This window comes from Hyaena hyaena, unplaced genomic scaffold, assembly GCF_003009895.1.
Source record: "Hyaena hyaena isolate Hyena2069 unplaced genomic scaffold, ASM300989v1 scaffold_140, whole genome shotgun sequence".
Lineage (NCBI taxonomy): Eukaryota > Metazoa > Chordata > Mammalia > Carnivora > Hyaenidae > Hyaena > Hyaena hyaena.
Window position 1 is genome coordinate 1,441,112 of NW_024080772.1, and position 26,005 is coordinate 1,467,116.

The 26,005-nt window shown below is 34.4% G+C and overlaps 1 protein-coding gene across 1 annotated transcript; it reads left to right on the forward strand.

Moving 5' to 3' along the window:
• The first annotated feature begins 691 nt into the window (after window positions 1–691).
• Window positions 692–24,443, forward strand: SPDYA (speedy/RINGO cell cycle regulator family member A). Its single transcript, XM_039238503.1, has 6 exons — window positions 692–742; window positions 1,642–1,894; window positions 3,445–3,503; window positions 5,640–5,725; window positions 10,474–10,645; window positions 23,840–24,443. The coding sequence occupies exons 1-6, from the start codon at window positions 725–727 to the stop codon at window positions 24,071–24,073; spliced, it is 822 nt and encodes a 273-aa protein (XP_039094434.1). The 5' UTR covers window positions 692–724; the 3' UTR covers window positions 24,074–24,443.
• Window positions 24,444–26,005: the final 1,562 nt, after the last annotated feature.

Here is a 26,005-nt window from a genome sequence, read left to right on the forward strand (position 1 = left end):
AGAAACTTCTTAAGTCTCAGGGTTCAGTTTGTCCCCCATTCCTTTTTCTGTGGAGTTTCTAACACCCACCCTCAACTCCATAATTGCCTTAAATTTGGTTGGACCTTAGATATAAGAAGAAAGAGGAGGGGATGGGAGGGAAGTGAAACAGAGGGAGGAGAGCAATTATAGAATCAACTGAATATAATTTCTTCATAATCTAACCTCTTCTGTCTAGTATGTGGGCTGTTGGGAACTTGAAATGTGGATGGTGCAAGTAAAGAATTTTTACTTTAATTTAAAATTGAGTACTGAAGGAGTGTAAAATATTTTTCCTTTACACACTACTTTCTTGTTTTGGTAGGACTGCTTTTCACTCTGACTTTTGGAAATTTAGCATCTGAATTGAGACATACTATAAGTGTAATACCAGATTTCAAAGACTTAGAATGAAAAATAAAGTATGTAAAAATATCTCATTAATTTTTATATTGATTACACATTAAAATGATACTTGGTTATACCAGATTACATAACATATATTACAAAAATTCACTTGCTTATTAGTACTTCTTTAGTGTGGTTTTAAAAATATAAAACTACAAATGTGGCTCACATTATGTTGGACATTGCTGATCTAGCCCTACTATATCCAATCTTATTTTCCATTCCTTCCTTCAGCAGGGAAGTTTCTGAGGGTCAGGAAGGAGAATCTGTACCTAACTCCTTGAACATCAAGGGAGGCATGGCTGCCTGGGTCACTGTGAGTTATGGATTCAGAGGTTCTCATTAGGATCTCAGAGTAGTTTCCTGCTTTGCCTTTGCATATGTCCATTTCCTGCCACCCTATACAAACTTTGACCCCAAAAGTAATACTAACTGTAGTAATAATTATGTCAACTAATTACTACCATACGTGGTAGTGATTATGCATATTGTTAAATATTGATGAATTAACTTTGTTTCTAATTTTATTATAACACTGTACATACATATACACTTAAAATCGATCACTCAAATATTATGGTCATACACTCACAACTTTAAAAATTAGAATGATCAATTTATGAGCATCCCTCACATATATCCTACATTTCTTTGCTGGAATTGTTTTTAGCTTTTCAATAAATACCAGTAAATGCTTGTTGAATAAGTGATTCTTGTAACATATCAAAGAATTACCAGTAAGAAAATATTTTGTGTGTGTGTGGGTGGATTACTTTCAACGTAAGACTTGATATGATAATAATTTATTTCTGGAAATAGCTTGCCTTGTTCTATAAAAAATTTGAAGTATCATATAACAACTATATGATAAAAGTATGTTGGTAGAAGCAGAATTTAAAACTTTATGAAAAAAGAATACCACAAATAGATTATAAACACAGCATAGTTTCTCTAATTAACTTTCAAAATTTTGGGGGGAGTTCCCTAGTAGTCAAAGCAAAATGGGATACAGGATCTTACTGAGAAGAGAAGGTATATCAGTTACCCAAATGAAGCATAGCATTTTTTAGCAATGAATGATAAAAACAAATAACATTTTAGTAGCAAGTTCAGTAACATTTTATATGACTGCATCTGGTAATGTCATCTGATTAGTTGTTTTTATATAGAAATGAACAAGAGTGTGGTAAATTGTTATATGTTTTATTTTTACAGGGATCTTGGAAAACCAAAATGAGACATAATCAGCTGTGTTGTGAGACACCGCCTACTGTCACTGTTCATGTAAAATCAGGGTCAAATAGATCACATCAGCCTAAAAAACCCATTAATCTGAAGCGTCCTATTTTTAAAGATACTTGGCCTTCATCTGAAAAAAATGCACATAATAGCAACAAGTCTAAACGCCCCAAAGGACCCTGTCTAGTTATACAGCGTCAGGAAATGACTGCTTTCTTTAAATTATTTGGTAGGTTTAAAATATTATAAGAGCAGTAATTGTAAAGTACTTAAAAATGAGAGAATCTAAAGATCTACTTTAATATTTTTATAATAATCAAAGAGGATGTTGTTATTTTATATGTCAGGCTTTCTGCCTCTAGCCAATTTGTTTTTCTTTTACTTAGGGTTTGTCTTTTTCTTTTTTTTTTAATGTTGGATTTTTGTTGTTTTGGATTGCTTTTGGATTCGAACTTTAGCTTCATCTTGCTTCTAGACTACTTAAATCCAAATGTCAAATGTGAATTCTGAACAATTCAGGTTCATAGCATGACTTTTGTGTGACCTAAATAAAATACTGCATAAAGTCTCAGGTGAGCCAGGCAGCCCAATTTGACTGGGCCTGAAGTGTTTCCCAGGATTTTCAATGCTAAAACTGAGCAAACTGGGAAGGGTGGTCAGCCTTGAGAAGTTTCAGTATTATATGAAAGGAATTTCTTTTTTGAAAGAGGGAGAAAGAAAGAGCACATGTGCTGATCCTGAGAAACAGAAAATACCTGGCTCTACCATAAGTAATTTAAGAAATAGTTGGATGCCTGGATGGCTCAGTCAGTAGAGCATGCGACTTTTGATCTTGGGATTGTGTGTTAGAACCCCATGTTAGGTGTAGAGTTTACTTTTTAAAAAATAGAGTTAACAAGGCATAAATTAACTCTAAGAAAATGTATATTTATTCTTGTAATTTTTCATGTATTTGACCATACTAATGATATTTCTAGAATGTAAAAATTAGTATAAAGTATATTTTGTCTTGTTATTTAACTTAAAATGAAGGGGGACAGGAAAAAGCAGATTTTTTTCAGATTGTATTCAACAATTACTTATATACTTGAGGGATTATATGTTTTGGCCTTTTAAAATTGAAGTAAGTGCTTTTGACCTACTTTTTGCATATTTTAAAAAGTAGTTTTGTTAATCTTTTGTCATAATACTCAGTTTTTCTAAAATTAAATGTTAATTGTAAATAGCTAATTATGAATCTTTATACAGATATTTTAATTGGTGTTTGGATAAGAGATAATTGGACAGAGATAAATAAGGGAAAAGAAGACTTCAAAATTAAAATACCCTGAGACCTAACAGGAGGATATAGTAGAAAGAGTAAACACATTCTGAAAATGAGTAATATTCATTTAGTCATTATTCCTTAAGAACTGAGTTATCTTTTATCAGATTTCATCAGTAAAGATTGATTTTAGAAAGTAATAAAGAGCTAATCTACAGTTACCCAAGACATCTTTCTCAAAGAGCTATTGGGATAGTCAGGAAACCAGATTCTTCTTCCATATCCTCTCCGGTCTGAGCAAATCAGATGGGAAACCCGAGTAAAAGAAGTAACTTTTTGTACAGTGCTTGCAATGGTAAATGCACCAAAGAAGTGAAAATTACATTTTAGACAACACATGTCCAGGCATATTTGTTTGACTTCTAAGCATCATTTATAATCCCTTATCTAGAAATTAATTCTTCAAAAGAAAACATTGTTTTCAAAAGACAAGTCATAGCTATCTTTTGTTCTAGATGATGATTTAATTCAAGATTTCTTGTGGATGGACTGCTGCTGTAAAATTGCAGACAAGGTAAATTTGGTAATGATGTAATTGTTACTAGACCATTAGAACTTGAACAAAACCTTATAATAATTTTCTACCCTATTAATTAATGTTAGGAAAAGAACTAGTCTGCATTGCTCCTTCTAAGGGGAATCCTTACACATTAATTTTTGAAATTGGCATACATCATAGATTCATTTTACACTTGAGGAATTGTAGAATATTATTGATTTGATTTAAATGACCTTAAGTCTATATCTGTTTGACTGAAAACAAGAATCAGTATAGACTTAATATGTTTTGATCAGAATTACCACCTTTTATCAGGCTATGGAGTAAGAATACTCTGAATATTCTGAGATTTGTTTCACTAAGGCGATACAGTTAATATTTTGTAGGTAACTTAGATAAAGCATATCCCAATAATTTTGTAGATAAAATTAGGTTATTGTGTTTTTTATTTAGGAATCTGTGTTTCTAAAAAATCATCATGATGCAAACTTACATACTAGGGATCTTATTTCTATACTCTTTAGATTTAGCTGAACAGTTATGATTTCAGCTTTATAAATGTTACCTTAGACCAGGTAGTCATCTAGAAAATTCAGCATCACTTCATCTCACACTTAAGTTTAATGTCCCATTTATTGTGGGAAAGGGTTGAATGGAAGCCTAGCTTATGTGAACTTTTTTATTTCAAGCTTAATAAGATAGCACAGATAAAATTGGGGTTTGGTTTTTTTAATCTCTAATTTTGGAAATTTAATTTTGGAAAATTCCAAACATGTATACCTTGAGGTAGAGAAAATAGAGTAAAGAATCTCTATGTGCCTATCATGGAGCTACAGTAATCATCAGTCCGTGGCTCTGCTTGTTTCTTTTAATCCTTCTTCTCAAAACTGGATTATTTTATCCATGAATATTTCAAAATGTATTTCTAAAAGATGAGATATTTTTAAACATAATAACGATTTTGCTAACACTTTTAAAAATTAACATTAATGCCTTCTTATAAAATATCTGTGTAGATATGTACATGTGGAGTTGTAAAGTTTTCAACTTTACAGTTTTAAGTGCATTACAGAAATTACAGTTGCTGGACAGCAGGGGGCAGTGCTTTTAAAGTAACTAACCAGCATACTGTATTCAACTGAAAGTTATCTTGAAAACTTGGATCACCTTTGTAGTCAATCCTGTGAAAGTAGGAGAAATAGGCATTTTATGAGAGAGAATCTAGTATATCAGTTTTATAATTGTTTATAATTTTAACATATAGAACCTGGCACAGTGTCCTAATACCAGGATAAATATGTCTTTCTAGTAACACATTTAAAACCCTTTTTTCCAATGAAAATAGAACCATGTTATTCTAATTTCTGATTTGAAGTTATTTTTAAAAGTGAATATGTGAAATTGCTAAGAGAGTAGACCCTAGGTGTTCTTAACAAAAAGGAAAAAAAAAGATAATTATGTGAGGTGATGGATATGTTGATTAACTTGTTTTTGCTATTCACTTCACAATGTATATAACAAATCATCACACTGCAAACTTTAAATATATATTTATATATATATATTTATTTATTTATTTATTTATTTACTTAAAATATAAATTTACTTAAATATTTACTTATTTATAATTATATGATAATTATTTAAAACTTTGTCGATTATATCTCAATTTAAAAATCCCCCCCACAATGAGTGAATCAATGAATCAATGAATGAAAAATGAGTATAGATGTCTGCAATTAACTCAAAGGAGTCAGCAAAAAAGTTCTCTATAGATATATATACAAAGCCAATGTGGCAACATACTAACAATTGATGAATCTAGGTGAATGATGTATGGTTACTTGTTTTTTTATTATTTCAACTTCTCTATGGATTTGAAATTTAAGATAGAAAAAATTGGGGTTTGGGTTCAAACAATATTGGCAATAATAAAATTTAGGAGTTCTTCCTAATCTTACCCATGATAAATGACTCAAAACTATTTTTCACCATTCACATGGATTACAGGAAACCAGAAAATGACCCAAATTCTGTAATAAAGATAAATAATGCTTTATTGTTTTTAGCTTATTATTCATCTTAAAGATAACTATTTTAAAGCAGTTTTAAGCAAAACTCTAATATTAACCTTTACTTTTTTCCCTATAGTATCTTTTGGCTATGACCTTTGTTTATTTCAAGAGAGCTAAATTTACTATAAGTGAGCATACCAGGATAAATTTCTTTATTGCTCTGTAAGTATGCTTTCCACTAAGTGATTTTTGTGGTCCTTATTTATAATTATATGATAATTATTTAAAACAGGCTGTTTGGGGGCACCTGGCTAGCTCACTAGGTAGAGCATGAGACTCTTGATCTCTGGTTGTAAGTTCAGGCCCCACATTGGGTATAGAACTTACTTAAAGAAATAAGTAAATAAAGTTAACATTGCAACCCATAAAAAAATAAAACAGAGGCTTCTAAAAACCTGATGTATATTTTTGAAAAGACCTTTACATATAGAAGTTATATATTTTTTTACTTTAATAGGATATTTTTATGTTCTTTTCACTGATCTTATGCCTAAGATTTATTATTCAGTATCCCACTTGGGTTTGTATTATATCTTTTACATTTTTCAGAATGTTCCATATAAATTATCCCAAATTCTCCTCTTTTGGACTTAAATATGTTTTAAAAGCCAGAATATTCTGTTTGAAATTTCCAGTAAATTTATAGCAAAAATCATCATCATTGGGGCACCTGGGTGGCTCAGTCAGTTAAGTATCTGACTTTTGTTTTCAGTTCAGATCATGATCTTGTGGATGATTTTATGGTCTGTGTGATCGAGCCTCCTGTTGGGCTCCACCACACAGTGTGGAGCCTGGTTGGGTTTCTCTCTCCCTCTCTCTCTGCCCTTACCCCACTCATGCACACTCACACACTCTCTCTCAAAATAAACTTTAAAAAAAGTCATCATGGTTTTCCTTTCACATGAAACGCTTGTGGAAAATGCTATAGACATGCTAATTGTAGATTTTTGTCTATAACATAGAAGTTATTCATATCTGAGGTACCTGGATGGCTCTGTGTTGACAGCTTGGAGCCTGGAGCCTGTTTTGGATTCTCTGTCTCCCTCTTTCTCTGCCCAACCCCTGCTCATGCTCTGTCTCTCAAAAATAAGTAAACATCAAAAACTGTTTAAAAAAATAAGTTATTCATATCTGATACCTTTAGTAACCACTGCTCTTTTACTTAACACACTGAACTTTGACCAAGAAATATAGTCTGTTTTCCAATTCTTCTATTGACTTTATATTAGATCATTCATACTAGCTTTGTGATCTGTTAAATGGTTTTAATAATGTGGCTTTCCAACCTATAGGTCAGAATTATACTAGAAGCAATGTTTAAGAAAATGTATCTCAATCTCAAAACTTCTTCTACTCATGTCCTGGATATAATACTGCAGTTGGGAATGTATGAATATAATTTAAATACTTAACTAGGGAACTATGTATAAAAATACTTAAGTAGAATACCACAAGAACTGTTAGCACTGATGAGTGAGTTTTTACTCAAAGTCTGTTTAATTCAGACTCAGGGTGTGGTTCAAGAAATAAGACTAGAAGACTGGTCTCTACTTGTATTCAGAAGACACATTTCCCCATGGACAAGGAAAAATGAACCTTATAAAATTTAGTGATGATTGATAAATTGTGGGAATATAATAGTACTAGCTAATACTGAATGTTATGTGCAGGACACCACAAAAATGTTTTTTTTTTTATAAGCTCCTTGAATCTTCACTGTGAGATATATTATTAAATTTCCTTCATTCCACAGATGGGGAAATTGAGATTTAGGAAGATAAGTACTTCCCAGTCTCACAAAAGTTAGTAAGTGGCAGAACTGGGGTGCACATTGAGGTGTGACTTTGCCCATGGCCAAATTTAGTGATTAACCACTGAGCTACATTGCTGTTAACATGTCTCCCTAGTATTATATTATACCTCTATGTCAATACAATATCTATTTTGTAGTTTTTCTACCTGCAAATTAAAAACCAAAAGAAGCTTTAGTTTTAATCCTTACAGATGCCTGAAATTGGATTTGTTTGATGTTTTAGTAATGTTATTACCAGTAAAGCAGTGTGAGCTTACAATATATTGTAGTCTTTGAGTTTGCATTGCATGTGGTATGATAAATTCCATGTTAAAAATAACATGGATTATAATTTCCATTTTATATCTAATCATACTTTTTATATAGCCTGACTCAATAATTCTCAATAACTATTTTTTCAGTTAGCCACAGTTCTTGTTTTTTTTTTTTTTTTAAGTTTATTTATTTATTTTGAGAGGGAGAGGGAGAATCCCAAGCAGGCTCTGCACTGACAGCATGAAGTGCAATGCAGGGCTTGACTCAGGGCTCCATCTCAAGGTTCCTGAGATCGTGACCTGAGCTGAAATCAAGAGTCAGATACTTAACTGATGCCCCAAGTAGCCACAGTTCTAATTCAAGTTCTTTTCCCTCCTATATATTCTTACAACACTCAGTATTTTTATTGTCATTATTCCATATTCTCTTGTACAGTTATTTGTTTCATACTTAGTTGCCTCTTCTACTTGACTATAGGCTGCTTAAAGGCAAGGAACATGTATCTAACCCCCCCCTTTTTTATTTTTGCATCCTTTAACGTATGGTTGTTTTTAATTCTTTATTTGGATAAACATAATTAACTATTATACAAAAGAAATGATCTCTGCTCCAAGAAAATCTATTTCAAATTAGAAGACAACTTATATGCATATAGTACAGATATTTTTATCACATTGAGCCTGAAAAATTATTAATCTAGGGTGCAATCACAGTGTAGTCCTGCTAGCATAGTACCACAATACATTATATATTTTCTCTTTTATTTGGTCAACAAGCATGAAAGGGACCAACCTCTGGCTTCTGTCTACCCTTTACTAAGAACTATCAAGGATACTAAAGTAATTATGTAATTTCACAGAGGACATGATTTGATTCATATAATTGAATGGGTTTCACAATGAGGTGCTTTATATTAAGGTAATGTTAAAATATATATAGTTATTTTAAGGGAAGATAAAGTAATAGGTAAGTGCTATTTTTCTATTAATGTAACTAAATTGAATATGCATATAGTTTTTAACAGGACATAAGTGGGTATACAATTAAAAATAAGTCTTCGTATCTTAGGACCTTGGCATTCTTCCTCAAGAACAATGAACATTTCATGTGTATCTGTTTAGAAATAATTTTCTATAGATAAACCAGTGTATGTATTATATGAATAGAAGTATATTATAACACTTCTGTGCCTTTTAAAAATTTCTAATGTGAAATATCCACAAAAGGAGTATATGGAATGTATATATGTTTATGTTAAAGAAAAAGCAAAACAAATACTCATGTACCCATGACTCAACTCAAGGATAGAACATTAATTTCAGTATCTTCAGACTTCAGGGTCTGTTTCTGTTTATAGTACCTTGTTCCCTTACATGTTTTACACTTTTTTTTTTTTTTTTTTTTTAATTAGAAGCTGCCTGTTTTTCTTGGAAAATCATCTAAGGAGCTTTCATTGTTTCCAGTGGGAAATCTCTATCCTTATCTCTGTTTCTTTGTTATCTAACATGTCTCATTTTTTGTCTGGACTGCCTTTAAGAATTTCTCTTTATCACCTGTTCTGAATAATTTGATTATGTTGTACATTAGTGTAATTTTCTTCATATTTTGTGCTTTGGAGTTCATCCAGCTTCTTTGTATGTTTATAGTTTTCATCAAATTTCAAAAAATTTCAGCCATTATTTCTTCAAATATTTTTTCTCTCCACCCAACTTTTGTTAGGGGACTCCAGTTTCACCTTTATTAAATTACTTGAAGTTGTCTCATAGCTCATTGATGCTCTATTATTTTTGTTTCTTTTTTTCTATATGTTTCAGTTTGGGTAGTTTATATTGCTGTCTTTGGTGCACAAATCTTTTCTTCTGCAATATTTAATCTATTAATCCCACTCCATGTATTTTTCATTTTAAAGGTAGTTTTCATCTCTAGAAGAACACTTTGTGTCTCCTGTTCTTTTTGAACATCTGGAGTAAATATAACAATTTTAATGTCTTTGTTTAATGTCTGTTACTTCTAATGTGTCAGTTTTGACTGATGATTCTTTTTATTATGGGTCATGTGTACCTGCTTCTGTGCATGCCTGATCGCCCTCAAGTATTTAGGAGGATACTGATTTCCATATGTATATAAGGAAATTACCTGGTTGTGGGGGAAAGATTAGAGGGAACAGTGCCTAACATTGACCCAGAGCTGGAAATATTGCCTGTTGCTATCAGCCAGACTGAAAAAACTCAGAATTCACAGAATATTGAGTAGATTACTCAAGAATGTCTTGCTTCAGTAGTGGGGAATAATTAGTCCCAGACTGAACATTGCTCCAGATCCACCTAAAAAATCCTTAAAGCAAGGCCTGAAAAGATCAGACTCTTTCTAAGTAACTTAACTGCATCCCGGAACAAAGTTCAAAATTTATAGGAATACAAAAATATCCAGAACTCGGGTCACCTGGGTGGTTCAGTTGGTTAAGCTATGATTCTTGATTTCAGCTCAGGTCATGATCCCATGGCTGTGAGATCAAGCCCCATGTTGGGCTCCATGCTGTTTGTGGAACCTGCTTGGGATTCTCTCTCTCTCTCTCTCTCTCTCTCTCTCTCTCCCCCTCTCTCCCCCCCCTCCCCCCTTCCATCTCTCAAAATAAATAAATAAACATTAAAAAACAAACAAAATATTTAGAGCTCAACGAGGTAAAATTCATTGTGTTTCTATTTTTGATCTACATTTCTTTAATTATGAGTAAACTTGAACATCTTTATGTGTTTATACGTAATTTATATATATTTTTTGTGAACTGCCTGTTCCTTTCCTTTTCCCATTTCTTTTTTGAGTTGTTGGTCTTTTTTGTTAGGTATCTGGCTAATACAGTTGAAGAAGATGAAGAGGAATCTAAATATGAAATTTTTCCATGGGCTTTAGGGAAAAACTGGAGAAAATTGTTCCCTAACTTCTTAAAGTTAAGGGACCAACTCTGGGATAGAATTGACTATAGGGCTATTGTAAGCAGGCGATGCTGTGAGGAGGTAAGATTTTTAAAAACTTTAGATATATAATCCAATTTCTCTTTAGTAATTTCCCTTGTCTTGTTTTTAAATGTGCTTCTAATATTTCACTTTTTGTATATGTAAGGGTAGGCTAACTTGATGGTTAACTTGATGGTTACCATGAATACATCTTGGATATTACAATGTTGATGTTTTAATTTTTTACCACAATAATTAAAAATTGTCATTTCTGTTTTTCAGAGCAGCCTAATTCTGTAGTAAGTATTTTTGTTTTAGTGGGTTTCTCTAGTCTAAAAGATCACCAATATATTGGGAAAGGACAGTGTGCAGATTACAAAATATGTTAATAACATTTGGAGGTGAATAATAATTTCCATCAAATAAAGTATGTGAAATTTCAAGTTCCCAAGATTGAAATGCACACTACATGGTATTAAATTTAAATATATTAAAATCATACCTCTTTTCACATAGAATAATACGTAAAGTAAGTTTCTTGATGCCAGAATCTATTAAGTCAAACAGAAAAACACTAAAAATTAGGAAATGGGTTATTTTACCTAACGGTCTAGGTTTTCAATAAAAAAGTTAATGTTTCAAACTAAAGAAATATTCTGAAGTAGAAAACTAAATGGAAGGCAGTGATCATTGTAGGACAGAACTAGTAAAGTTTGGTAAATGTGAATTAGTTAATGCTGTAATGAAATGAAGTCATATACAGTTAAATGATGATAGGCAAAAGAACCAATTAATGGATTAGTCTCAAACTTCAGGGAAGACTTTGGAGGTGTGTCAGAACTCTGCCCAGAATTAACCTTGTTAATTATATGTATTAATGAGATGAAAGTATTAGCAAGTATGGATAATTGTATATTAAATTAAGAGGATTGTTGAATGTGGAGGGAAATTAAAGGATTCAGAAATAACTCAGAAGATTGAATAGCAGGGGCGCCTGGGTGGCTTAGTCGGTTAAGCATCCAACTTTCGCTTAGGTCATGATCTCGCGGTTCGTGGGTTCGAGCCCCGCGTCAGGCTCTGTGCTGACTGCCAGCTCAGAGCCTGGAGCCTGTTTCAGAGTCTGTGACTCCCTCTCTCTCTGACCCTCCCCTGCTCATGCTCTCTCTCTCTCTCTCCTAGAAATAAATAAAAACATTAAAAAAAAAAAGATTGAATAGCAAGGCCAAGTTTTTTCAAGGTTAAATTCAATAGGGGTGCCTGGGTGGCTCAGTCGGTTAAGCATCCATCTTTGGCTCAGGTCATGATCTCATGGTTCGTGACCTCGAGCCCCACTCTGGGCTCCATACTCTCTCTCCCTGTCTCTGCACCACATGGGATTCTCTCTCTCTCTCTCCTTCTTTCTCTCTGCCCCTTGCTCACTTGCTCGCTGTCTTTTAAAAAAAAAATGAAATTCAATAGAAAAATATGGAAAATTGTGTGTCTCCCCTCCCCCAAATTAATAGATCCTCATTGAAGGATTTAAACTAATTCCAATTAGAGGGCATTGAAAGAGTCCTGTATTGCTATTTTTTTTTTTTTTATCACTATGTCCCCAGGTCAGGAGTGGATAATTTGTGCCCCTGTCCCATCCTTGGACATGATAGTAGGTCTTACTTGAACACTCTGATTTTTTAAAAGTGAACACTTTGAAAAGCCCCATGGTACACTCAACTAAGATCATGGAATGGGCATCAAAGACAAGAAGCTGGGATAGGCAATGCTCACCTCATGGCATATTGCCCACCCACTCCTAAGATAGAAGAACTAACATTATAACTGCAACAACTTAATTTACACAACTGGAGCTGAAAGTACTTCAGTTGCTGGCATCACACTATTAAAGAGCCAGAGTATGATGTGCCTTAATGGTGTAAAGGACTAAAAAGTTTTAGATAATTATAAACTCAGTTGCATAATGGGGTTTACAGAAAAGTTTAGTCTATCAAGGCTTTGACGCTGACAATAGATCTCTCCCTTAATTATAGATGTGGATATTAAATGTCCTATTCATATTTCATTATCTAGTAAATACCTCAAACTTAATATGCTGAAAATCCGGTTTCTGATTTCCCTACACAGACCTCCAAACCTGCTCCTTCTATAGTCTTCCACATCTTAATAAATGGTAACTTCATCATTCTAGTTGTTTGTTCAGACCAAAAAAACAAAACAAAACTGTTGCCCTACACTTTTCTTACATCCATACCTTAAAAAAACCCAGCATTCTACCATTTCTCATGACCTCTACCACTAAACCCTACTTTGTCTCTTCTTGCCTCAGTTATTGCCATAACTTCCAAGTCTCTTTTATAATATTTCTCTCCAGAGTATATTATATATTTACCAGCCAGAGTAAATCTTTTAGAAAGTAAGTCAAATTATGACTCCTCTACTCAAAAGCTTCCAGAGGCTTCCCATCTCACATAGAGTAAAAGGCAAAACCCTTATCATGGCTCTACCTGATCTGCCAACTCTCTTCTCATCTCTTCATCTCTCTTCCCTCCAACTACACTGGCCTCCTTGCTTGTCTTCAAACACACCAAGAACGTTCCCATCTCAGGACTGTTTGCCTGGAATGTTTTCCCCCCTGATATCAGTGTGCTTCACTTCCTCACTTCATTTAGGATTCTACTTAAATAGCACCTCAGAGAAAGCTTTCATTACCACCTTGTATCAAGTAGTATCACTGATGGAATAAAATTAAAGAGTCCAGAAATAAACCTTCATATTTATGTTCAATTGAATTTTGACAAAAGTACCAAGAAAGTTCACTGGGGAAAGAGTAGTCTTTTCAACAAATGGTGCTGGGACAACTGGATATCCACATGCAAATGAATGCATTTAACCCCGATTTTCATATCATATATAAAAACTAATTCAAAATGATTCAAAGACTGAAATGTAAGTGCTAAAAACTGTGAAGCTCTTGAAAGGAAACATAGATGTAAATCTTCATCACCTCGGATTAGGATTCTCAGAGATTATACCAAAAGCACAAGCAACAAAAGAAAATAGAGATCATCATTGACAATGAAAACTTTTGTCCTTCAAAATATACCATGAAGAAAATGAGAAGCCCACAAAGGAGATGAAAATTTTGGCCAATTTTCTGTCCAATAAGGGACTTGTATCTAGAAATATATAAAGAGTTCTTACAACTCAACAATAAGAAGACAACTTTTAAAAGGGCATGGATCTGAAAAGTCTTTTCCAAAGAAGATATACAAATGGGCAAAAAACACATGGAGAGATGCTTGACATCATTAGCCATCAAAGAACTGCAAATCAAAACCACAAGTAGATATCACTTCACACCCACGAGGATAGCTATCATGAAAAAGACAAATATAACAAGTATTGGTAAGGATGTGGAGAAAATGGAACCCTCATACACTTTAGCTGGGAATGCAAAATAGTGTATTTGTTTTGGAAAACTGTGTCAGTTCCTCAAAGGACTAAATAGGGTTACCATACAACCCAGCAGTTCCAGTCCTAGTTATATACACAAAAGAAAGGAAAGGTATGTCCACACAATAACTTGAGTATTCAGAGCAGCATTATTTGTAATAGTCAAAAAATGAAAACCCAAATGTCCATCAATGAATGAATGGATAAACCATATAGTACATCTATACAGTGATATATTACTTGGCAATTAAGAGGAATGAAATACTGATACAGGCCGCAACATGGATGAACTCTGAAAACATTATGCTAAGTGAAAGAAGCCAGTCACAAAGGATCACATATTGTATGATTCCATTAAATGAACTGTCTGAAATAGACAAATCCAAAGAGGCAGAAAGCAGATTAGCTGTTGCCAGAGGTTAAGGAGAAGGAGAAATGGGGTGTGATTACTTTTTTTATGGAGTGCTGAAAATGTTCTAAAATTGACTGTGGTACTGGTTGTGCAACTCAATATACTAAAAACCATTGTACACTATAAGTGGGTGAATTGTGTGGTAGTTTGAGTTATAGCTCAATAAAGCTGCTGAAATAACGAGTAGTACTTCCCACTGTCCCTCTGTATTTCTTTTTCTAGTTTTCTCCATAGCACTTAACCATCATATAACATACTCTGTTTTAATTATCTTGCAAATCTCTATTTCCCCCTACTAAAATATAAATTCCAAGAAGGCATGGTCTTTATTTTCTTATTGTACCTCCAGTGCCTAGAATAGTGCATGGCACATAGTAGGTACTCAATAAATAGTGCTGGCTGACAGAGTGAATGGGATTTAAAGCTTCTGATTCTTTTTCATACATTCTTATCCATGTGGTAGAAAAACAATAAACTATAAAAATTCATGTGCTGACTTAGCACTGCCTCTTACAATAAGGGCACATGGATAATCTTTTTTATGGTGGTTCCAACCAGGTACATTTGAATCATTGTGGTATATAGAAATTACCTAGACTTTATCCTGTTCTCTTAACTATTCATTCAATAGGTACCTTATGAGTAAGACACTTAACTTTAGTGTTATGGGAGTTTATTATAAAAAAGTGTAATATAATCTTTGCCCTGAAGTTTGATGCATTAAAGTGGCAAGACATGCTGTTAGAAATTTAGCTAAGTATTCTATACATTTGTTATTGAGAGCCTGGTATTGACATACTGCCAACTCATTTCTTGAGTCTCACCTGAAAGTAAACCCAAGTTATGATAGTACTTATAAACTGGCTTAAAATAATAATACTTTACATTTTCATTGTGCTTTATACATTCATAAATATTTTCATATATAAGGATTATCGTCTTATCCTCAAAAAAATACCTGTGAGGGTTGCAGCATTCTCATTTTACATCTGATGGAATTGAGGACCAAGGAGTTTGAGGTTTACTCAAGATCATACATTAATTAAATGGTAAACCCAGAACATGATTTCACATCTAATGACTTCCTGGTGCTCTGTTTTCTCTGACATCTAGCTTCCTCTGCTCATACTGGTTAATTTGAAAAGCACACATGTATCTATTATGTTATTTTATCTCAGGAATTAAATGGTGTAAGTATTCTGTCCATTTTTCTGATGAAGAAACTGGGGCTTAGAAAGGTTGTAACTTGTCCATGTTTATTTATTTAATAAGTGGTAGGGCCAGCTAGTACTTAAACTTGGCACTCTTTACATATATACCACTGTCAACTTAATTCTCTTCTTTCAGTTAATATGAATTTTGTAATTTGTCTTTTTTTTATTTTTTTTTAATGTTTTATTTATTTCTAGGAGAGAGAGAGAGACAGCGTGAGCAGGGGAGGGTCAAAGAGAGAGGGAATCACAGACTCTGAAACAGGCTCCAGGCTCCGAGCTGGCAGTCAGCACAGAGCCCGACGCGGGGCTCGAACCCACGAACCGCGAGACCATGACCCAAGCGAAAGTCGGACGTTTAACCGACCAAGCCACCCAGGCGCCCCAAGACAATTTGTCTCTTTTTTTAACCTTAGTTCCTGCAAAGAAGCTAAGACCCAGGTTTTATCTCTACCTCAGTTCTATTAATCGTTACTACTGGCAAGTCTATTTTCTCCCTTAAAATTTTCCCTTTTGGGTACTAGTTTAATGAAAAATTTATTTGCTCTTTTTGTCAGCTGCCTCAAATCCTTTTTTGGAAAGAGATGAGGTATGATTAAATTGAAAAATATATGTAGGGCTTCTCCAGAAAAGAGTAAAGACTATTTCCTTACTCATTCTGACTCTTCTTACTTACAGTTAGTTTACTTTTTTGGATATCAGCCTTTCCAAGGTGGAATTTATTTAGGTTGATGACAGTTTAATTTCTAGATTGGTTCACAGATTATGGAATATGCCAATCTGATAAGAAAGAGTTAAACTCCAATTCCAGTCCCTTTATGCATCATAGAGGGTAGCAATTTTATCTAGAGGAACATTTTCTCTGTTCTTGTTATGTACTCTGGCCTTGATGGCACAGTAACATCATAGCTGATTTGTCTGTCAGCTACTACTTGATTCCAAATCAGAGTTTAGAAATCAGAGATGTGATATAAACAGTGTTTTGAACAAAATAATCCAATGACCATATGCACCAGACACCCAATATAGGGAAGGTAGTAGAAACTGCTAAACTTGGTCTAGGTCAGGAAGGAAGGTATAAACCTAGTGCTGAAGACAGTGATGCCAAAGAAAAATCAATGTTATGAAATTATGATTGCCATGACTTGGTGACCAGTTGGATATAGAGTAAATGGGAGAGTCCACTTTCAGGGTTTCAAATCTGTAGAACAGAAAGAGTAATGGATTCCATAATGGAAATAGGAAATTTGCTAAAGAAACAAACTGTTTTATTGGGAAAATAAAAAATTTTGTATCACATGTGAATTTAAGGTGATACTTGGATAATTAAGTGAATGATCAACAGGTATGAGTAAAGTATAAGTCATCACATGTAAGTGATGTTTAATGCTTGGTAGAGTAGATAAGAGATCCAAGGTGAAAGTAATGTTAGTAATTTTGGGGTACTTGTCAGGCACTGTTCTAAGTACTAGATATGCATTAATTCTCACAACAGTTCTTCCAGCTAGCTAGATAATCTCAGAAGAGAAAATTGAGGCACAGAGAGGATAAATGATTTCTCTAAGGTCACAGTTAGTCAAGTAGCACATCAGTATTCAAGCCTAGGCAGTCTGATTCCAGAGTTGGTGTTTGTTTTTTTAAGTTTATTTATTTTGAGAGAGAGAGAGCAGAGGAGTGGCAGAAAAAGAGGAGGAGAGAGAGAGAGAATCCCATGTAGGCTCTGTGCTGTCAGTGTGGAGCCAAAGCCAGAGCTCGATCCCACAAACCATGAGATCATGACGAGTTGAAATCAAGAGCCAGACAGTTGACCAATTGAGCCACCCAGGCACACCCAGAGTCAGTTTTTGTTTTTTTTTAAACACCTATACTATACTATGTCTTAAGATCGTAGCCAGTAGAATATATAGAGAAAAAAAGAGTTCCAAGTGTTAAGTTTTGTAACACCCACTAAAGGAACAACAACAACAAAATCACTAAAAATGACAGAAGAGTAAGATAAAGTAAAAACTAGGATAATATTCCCAGTAGATCAAGTGCTACCAATGCTTTAAAGAAGTTACTTTCATAAATCACAGAATTTGAGGACTGTAAGTGACCTGTTTGCTCATATACAAAAGTCACCTTGTAGCCCAAAAAATTACATAATTTGCCTAAGGTTATAGAATTAAATCCAACTTTCTTGACCCTCTTAACAGTTTTCTTTTTAATTCACTGTTATCATGATAATATTATATTTGTGTGTATAAAATATGTGCAAATATATTTAAAAGTACACAAATATGTGTGCATGTATTTTTCTAGCTGGCTTAGCATGTGGAGAGACTGATACCTAGCTTGTTGTAGAAAGTGGTTTACCAAGCTTATCATGTGCCCTTTGCTTTCTATGTTTTTCTGCTCTTCTCACTAGAGTGTTTGACAGAATTGTTATAAAAATCAATGTTGTTGAAAGTTTATAATGTCAGTGGCCTCTGTCTTAATTATTTTCATCTATCAATAAGAAATACATGACTACATAATGTTGTGTGGAGGGCATTTGATAGATGTATGAGAGGCTCTTCCTGCCCAGAGTTCTTCTGTAGATTGGTTACAGTCATAAAAAGATATATCTGAGTACTAGACACATGTTAAGAGTCCTAATGTAGGATTAACCATAACACAGTACAGCCTGAAGGCTGGAATTTTTTAAAAGGTGGGATTTATGCTCAGCATTGAAGGTAAAGCAATACTAAGACAAATAAAGGGAGAGGACATTCCAGAAATAGGAAATAAAGATGTACAAGTGTTGAGGAAGAAACACATAAATATGGAAGGAATAATTCTGATATTCTACTTCCTCACTTTAGGTAGTTCTGAACCTAATTTTACATTGTTATGGAAATATTTATAGTTAGAAAAGTAGGCTCCAGGCTCTGAACTGTCAGAGCAGAGCCTGACATGGGGCTTGAACCCATGAACCATGAGATCATGACCTGAGCTGAAGTCATGCTTAACCGACTAAGCCATCCAGGTTCCCCTATTTCCTTCTACTTTTTAAAACCTAATGTAATGAAAATAAAAACTTGACAGTCCAAAACCTTTGAGATGCAGCAAAATCATTGATAAGAGGGAAGTATGTAGAAATACAGGTCTACCTCAAGAAGCAAGAAAAGTCTCAAATACGAACCTAACCTACACCTAATGGAGCTAGAAAACGAACTTCAAATAAAGCCTAAGGCCAGCAGGAGAAGGTAAATAAAAACATTAGAGCAGAAATAAATGATATAGAAACAAACAAAAATCCAGAACAGATCAATGAAACTAGGAGCTGGTTCTTTGAAAGAAATAATAAAATTGATAACCGCCTAGCCAGACTTATCAAAAAGAAAAGAGAAAGGACCCAAATAGATAAAATCATGAATGAAAGAAGAGAGGTCACAACCAACACCACAGAAATACAAACAATTGTAAGTGAATATTATGAAAAATTATATGCCAATAAATTGGGCGATTTGGAAGAAATGGATAAATTCCTAGAAATATATAAGCTACCAAAGTTGCAACAGGAAGAAATAGAAAATTTGAGCAGACCTATAACCAGCAAAGAAATTGAATCAGTAAGCAAAAATCTCCTAATAAACAGAAGTCTAGGACCAGATGGCTTCCCAAAGGAATTCTACCAAGCATTTAAGAAGAGTTAATACCTATTATTCTCAAACTGTTTAAAAAAGATAGAAATGCAAGGAAAACTTCCATTCTATGAGACCAGCATTTCCTTGATGCTTACCTTACCTTTGATTACCAAAGACAGACAAAGACCCCACCAAAAAGGAGAATTTACAGGCCAATATCCCTGATGAACACGAATGCAAAAATTCTCAACAAGATTCTAACATTGAATCCAACAGTACATTAAAAGAATTATTCACCATGATCAAGTGGGATTTATTCTTGGGCTGCAACGGTGGTTCAATATTCACAAAGCAATCCATGTGATACACTACATTTATAGAAGAAAAGATAAAAACCATTTGATCCTCTCAATAGAGGCAGAAAAGCATTTGATAAAGTATAGCATCCATTCTTGATGAAAATCCTCTAAAACTTAGGGACAGAGGAATCATACCTCAACATCATAAAAGCCAAATATGAAAGACCCACAGCTAATACCCTCAATGGGGAAAATGAGAGCTTTTCCTCTACGGTCAGGAACAAAGACGGGATGTGCACTCTCACCGTTGTTATTCAACACAGGACTGGAAGTCCTAGCCTCAGCAATCAGATTCCAACAAGGAATAAAAGGCATCCAAATTGGCAGAAGTCAAACTTTCACTATTTGCAAACAACATCATACTCTATATAGAAAACTTAAAACTCGACCAAAAAAATTGCTAGAACTGATACATGAATTCAGCAAAATTGCACATACAAAAATCAATGTACAGAAATCTGTTGCATTTCTATACACTAATAATGAAGCAGCAGACAGAAATCAGAGAATCAATCCCATTTACAATTGCACCAAAAACCATAAGATACCTAGGAATAAACCTAACCAAAGAGGTAAAAGATCTGTACTTTGAAAACTATACAACACTGATGAAAAAAATTGAAGATAACAAAAAGAACAGCTCATGGATTGGAAGAACAAATATTGTTAAAATGTCTATATTACCCAAAACTGTCTACACGTTTAATGCAGTTCCTATCAAAATACTGTCAGCAGGGGCACCTGGGTGGCTCAATCAGTTAAGTGTTCAGCTCAGGTCATGATATTGCAGTTCATGAGTTTGAGCCCCACATAATGCTCTCTGCTGTTAGCACAGAGCCTGCCTCAGATCCTCTGTGCCGCTCTTTCTGCCTCTCCCTGGCTTGTTCTTGCTCCCCCCCCCCCCATCTCTCTCTCTCAAAACAAAACAAATAAAACAAAAAACTATGAGCATGTTTCACAGAGCTAGAACAAACAATCGTAAAATTTGTATGGAACCATAAAAGACCATGAATAGCCAAAGCAATTTTGAAAATTGAAAGCATCATGATTCCTGACTTCAGGCTATGTTACAAAGCTTTAATCATCAAGACAATGTGGTACTGGCATGAAAACAGATATATAGATCAGTGGAACAGAATAGAAAACCCGGAAATGGATCCACAACTATATGATCAGCTAATCTTAGACAAAGTAGGAAAGAATATCCATTGAAAAAGTCTCTTCAACAAATGGTGTTGGAAAAACTGGCTGGTGACATGCAGAAGAATGAAACTAGACCACTTTCTTTCACCATATATAAAAATACGAAATGGATGAAAGACCTAAATGTGAGACAGGAAACTCAAAATCCTAGAGGAGAACACAGGCAGCAACCTCTTTGACATCAGTTGTAGCAACTTCTTACCAGACAAGTCTTTGGAGGCTAGGGAAACAAAAGCAAAAATGAATTGTTTGGACAGATAAAAATCTTCTACACAGCAAAGGGAAGAATCATCAAAACTAAAAGGGAGCCTATGGAATGTGAGAAGATATTTGCATGTGACATAGCAGATAAAGCGTTGACATCCAAAATCTATACCTATCAAAACCAATGCCCCCAAAACAAATAATCCAGTTAAGAAATGGGCAGAAGACATGAATAGACATTTTTCCAAAGAAGACATCCAGATGGCTAATAGATACATGAAAAGATACTCAACATCACATCACTCATAAGGGAAATAACACACACACACACACACACACACACACACACACTGAGATACCTACCACCTCACACCTGTCAAATGGCTAAAATTAACACAGGAAACAACAGATGTTGGTGAGGATGCAGAGAAAAGGGAACCTTGTTACACTGTTTGTGGGAGTGCAAATTGGTGCAGCCACTCTGGAAAACAAGATGGAGGTTCTTCAAAAAGTTAGAGCTAGGGGCGCCTGGGTGACTCAGTCAGTTAAGCATCCAACTTCAGCTCAGGTCATGATCTCACGGTTCGTGGGTTCGAGCCCCGCATCGGGCTCTGTGCTGACAACTAGCTCAGAGTCTGGAGCCTGCTTCAGATTCTGTGTCTCCCTCTCTCTCTGACCCTCCCTGCTCATGCTGTCTCTATCTCTCTCTCTCAAAAATAAATAAAATATATTAAAAAAAAAAAGTTAGAGCTAGAACTATCCTAAGATCTAGCAGTTGCACTACTAGGTATTTACCCAAATGATACAACAATACTGATCTGAAAGGACATATGTACCTCAATGTTTATAGCAACATTATCAACAATAGCCAAAGTATGGAAAGAGCCCAAATCAATCATTCCAACTCATCAAATGATGAATGGATAAAATGTGTTTATATACAGTGGAATATTACTCCGCCATTAAAGAGAACGAAATCTTGCCATTTGCAATGACACGGATAGAGCCATAGTGTATAATGCTAAGTGAAATAAGTCAGCCAGAAAAAGACAAATACCATATTATTTCACCTATATGTGGAATAGAAGAAACAAATCTAATATAGGAGAAGGGAAAAAAAGAGAGGGAGGCAAATCATTAGAGACTCTTAACTATAGAGAACAAACTGAGGGTTTATGTAAGGGGAGTAGATGGGGCATGGGCTAAATGGGTGATGAGTATTAAGGAGGGCACTTGTGATGAGCATTGGGTGCTATATGCAAGTGATGAATCACTAAATTCTACTCCTGATACCAATATTACACTATTATCTTAACTACCTAGAATTTAAATAAAGACTTGAGGGGGTTACCTGGGTGGCTCAGTCAATTAAGCTTCTGACTCTTGACTTCGGCTTAGGTCATGATCTCACAGTTCATGGATTTGAGGCCCCACACTGGGCTTTGTGCTGACAATGCAGGGCCTTTTGAGGATTTTCTCTCTTTCCCTCTCTCTCTGCCCCTCTCCTTCTCTCTCTCTCTAAAATAAATTTTAAAAAACATTAAAAAGATTATAAAATAAATCCTAAAGAAATCAGCATAGCCAGCATTCATTAGCTATTATTTTGGAGGAGGCCACAGGTACCCTGTTTAATAAGCAGACTGGTTTTAATCTGAGGATTTTAAGGTTTTCTTTTTAAGTTTATTTATTTTAAGAGAGAGGGAGTGTGTGTGTGCAAGTGGAGTAGGAGCAGAGAGAGAGGGAAAGAGAAAGCCAAGCAGTCTCCACATTATCAGTGCAGAGCCTGATGTGGAGCTCAATCTCACAAACTATAAGATCATGACCCAAGCCGAGACCAAGAGTTGGATGGTTATAATAGAGTTGGTTAACCAGCTGAGCCACTAGGTGCTCCTAAGATTTTAGTTTTTAACAACAGAAGCCTTTCATTCTTTCCAAGCAAAATTTTAAACAGAGTCCCCACAATTCCCTTCATATGTTGGGAATGTACCAATATATGACTATCATTTGCCAGCTGCTTACTATGTGATAAGGATTTTACACAGAGCTAACCCTCAGAACAATCCTATGCGGCAGATAGTATCTCCATTTTAAATATACAGAAATTGAGCCTCAGAAAGTTTAGGTAGTTTGCTCAGTATCATACAGCTAGCAAGTGGCAGAGTCAGGATAAGGAAATAGGTCTATCCAGACTCCAAAGGCAGGATTTCATTTAACCTTAGAGAACAATGCCCAACAGATAGTGAAGAATTATAAGTGTTGTATAATTAATTTCTCATATAATCCTTGCAACAATCCTCTAACATAGATACTATTATTCTCTCCATATTACAGATAAGGAAACTGAGGAAGAGAGAGGTTACATAACTTACCTGTGTTCTTATTTACCCTTGCCACAATTGCAAACATGTTAAGATTAGCCTAACATACATAGTTAGAAATCTCAACAATGTTATTTTCAACCCAGTATGTTCCAAAGTTAAAAACTATGTGTTATTTTGGACTAACTGTATTATCTATCCCAAACTTAGAAATACTCAGAATTGAAAAACCTGGAAGGTTGCTTCAGTCTTATTTCATATTTGAAATAAGTACTTTGTCAGTTACTGTCTTTAGGATCCAAGCAGTGAATCACTTTATAGGTAATGCTGTCTTATCTGAAGATGCCTTCCCCCTCCGCCCACCCCCCCCAAGTCAGGTAACTTAGATTTTTAGATCTAGTTATAGAGATAGCTGTGAGTTTTAATTTTTGTACTTAATTTTACCAAATTTTCAAATCTATTAAAATTCTAAAAGGAAACTTTCCACCGTAGGTTATGGCTATTGCCCCAACCCATTATATATGGCAACGGGAACGCTCTGTGCATCACAGTGGAGCTGTTAGAAACTACAACAGAGATGAAGTTCAACTGCCCCGAGGACCTAGTGCCACCCCAGTAGATTGTTCACTCTGTGGTAAAAAAGGAAGATATGTTAGACTGGGATTGTCTTCATCATCTTCATCCAGTGATACAGTAGAGGTGATGGAGAAACATTCTCAGGAATAATACAACTCATTCTCAATGGACATGGTAGTCAATCCTTCTGAAGCTTATAGCTATTCTCAAGGTATGATTTAGTAATATGTCAGAATTAGATTTATGCAAGTTATTAACAAATCTCGTTTATTGACCTGTAGTCAATTCTTGTAGGCAGGGTACATAATAACTTATGTACCACATTATGAGTTAAATTAGCATTGAAAGTTTTCTCCTTTTCAGTTACTATTTGTCTTGTGTCAGTATCTATTTTTGTGATAGGTCACCTAAGCTAGAAGATTTTTAATGTGACTTATGTTAAATTGAAACCTAACACGCCACGAGTCTTGAGTATTTTAAAGTATTAAGTATTTGAAGATCGTGAAGCATTTTCTCTGAAATGTTTTATTCAAAAGGAATTTCAAGAAGAAAATAAATTTACCTGTAATCTCACCAGCTTTATCAGTGATTAACTACTGGTTTTCTTCTATACACTTTAAAATTGAGATATAATTGACATAAAATGCTGTATTAACTTTAGGTGTACAATATAATGATTTGATATATTGCAAAATGATTACAATAGGTTAACATTCATCACCACATATAATTTTTTTGTGATAGGAACTTTTTAAGATATACTCTCTTAGCAATTTTCAAACATGCAACACAGTATTGTGAACTACAGTCACCCTGTCGTTCATTGTATTCCAGGATTTATTTATCTTATAACTGGAAGTTTGTTTCTTTTGACCACCTTCACCAGTTTTGCCCACCCTGCATCCCTGCTTCTGGCAAACACCAATCTGTTCTCTGTATCTAGTTCTTTTTTGGTTTAGTTTTCTTTTTAGATTCCACATGTGAGATCACACAGTACTTTATTTTTCTGTATAAAGTATTTCACTTAGCGTAATGCCCTCAAGGTCATCCATGTTGTCACAGAGGGCAGGATTTCCTTATTTTTTATGGCTGAATGATATTCCATAGTGTGTATGTGTGCATGTGTGTGTGTATATCACTGTGGTTTTGTTGTGGGTTTTTTTTTACATACAACATAAATGCTTGATTAATAACCACAAATCTCATCATGCTTTTGATTTGCATTTCCCTGACAATTGCTGATGTTGAACACCTTTTTGTGTACCTCTTGGCTATTTGTATGTCTTCTTTGGAAAAATGTCAATTCATTTCCTTTGTCCATTTTTTAATTGGATATCTTTCTAGTGAGTTGTAGGAGTTCTTTATATATTTTGGATATGAACCCTTTATTAGATACATAATTTGCAAATATTTCTCCCATTCTGCAAGGTTGCCTTCTCATTTTGTTGGTTTTCTTTGCTGTACGGAAGCTTTCTAATTTTATATAATCCCACTGTTTATATTTGCTTTGTTACCTTTGCTTTTGGTGTCAAATCCAAAAACCATTGGCAAGATGAATATCCTCCCATTGTGTTCTAGTTTTATGGTTTCAGGCATTATATTCAAGTCTTTAACCTATTTTGAGTTGATTTGTGTGTATGGTATAAGATAGTGGTCTTCATTTCTTTTGCACGTGACTGTCCAGCTTTTCCAACACCATTTACTGAAGAGACTTCCCACTTCTTGGCACTTCTTGTCATAAATTAATTGACCATATATTTGTGGGTTTATTTTTGGGTTCTCTATACCATTCCATTTCTCTATTTGTCAGTTTTATGTGAAAATCATAGTTTTGATTACTATAGCTTTGTAATACTATACACTTTTCTACTATTTAAAAAAAAATAGAAACATACTCTATCTAGGCCTGCTTTTCTTTACTTACCATAAAGCATTTCCAGATGTCATTAGTCTTTGAAAACCTGATTTTTAATCATGACATGGTATAAGTATCATAATCTATTTGCACATTTCATTTTTGTTAGTACTTAAAAGGCTTTGCATGAAGATATCTTAATTAGAAAATAATCATATGAACTGGAA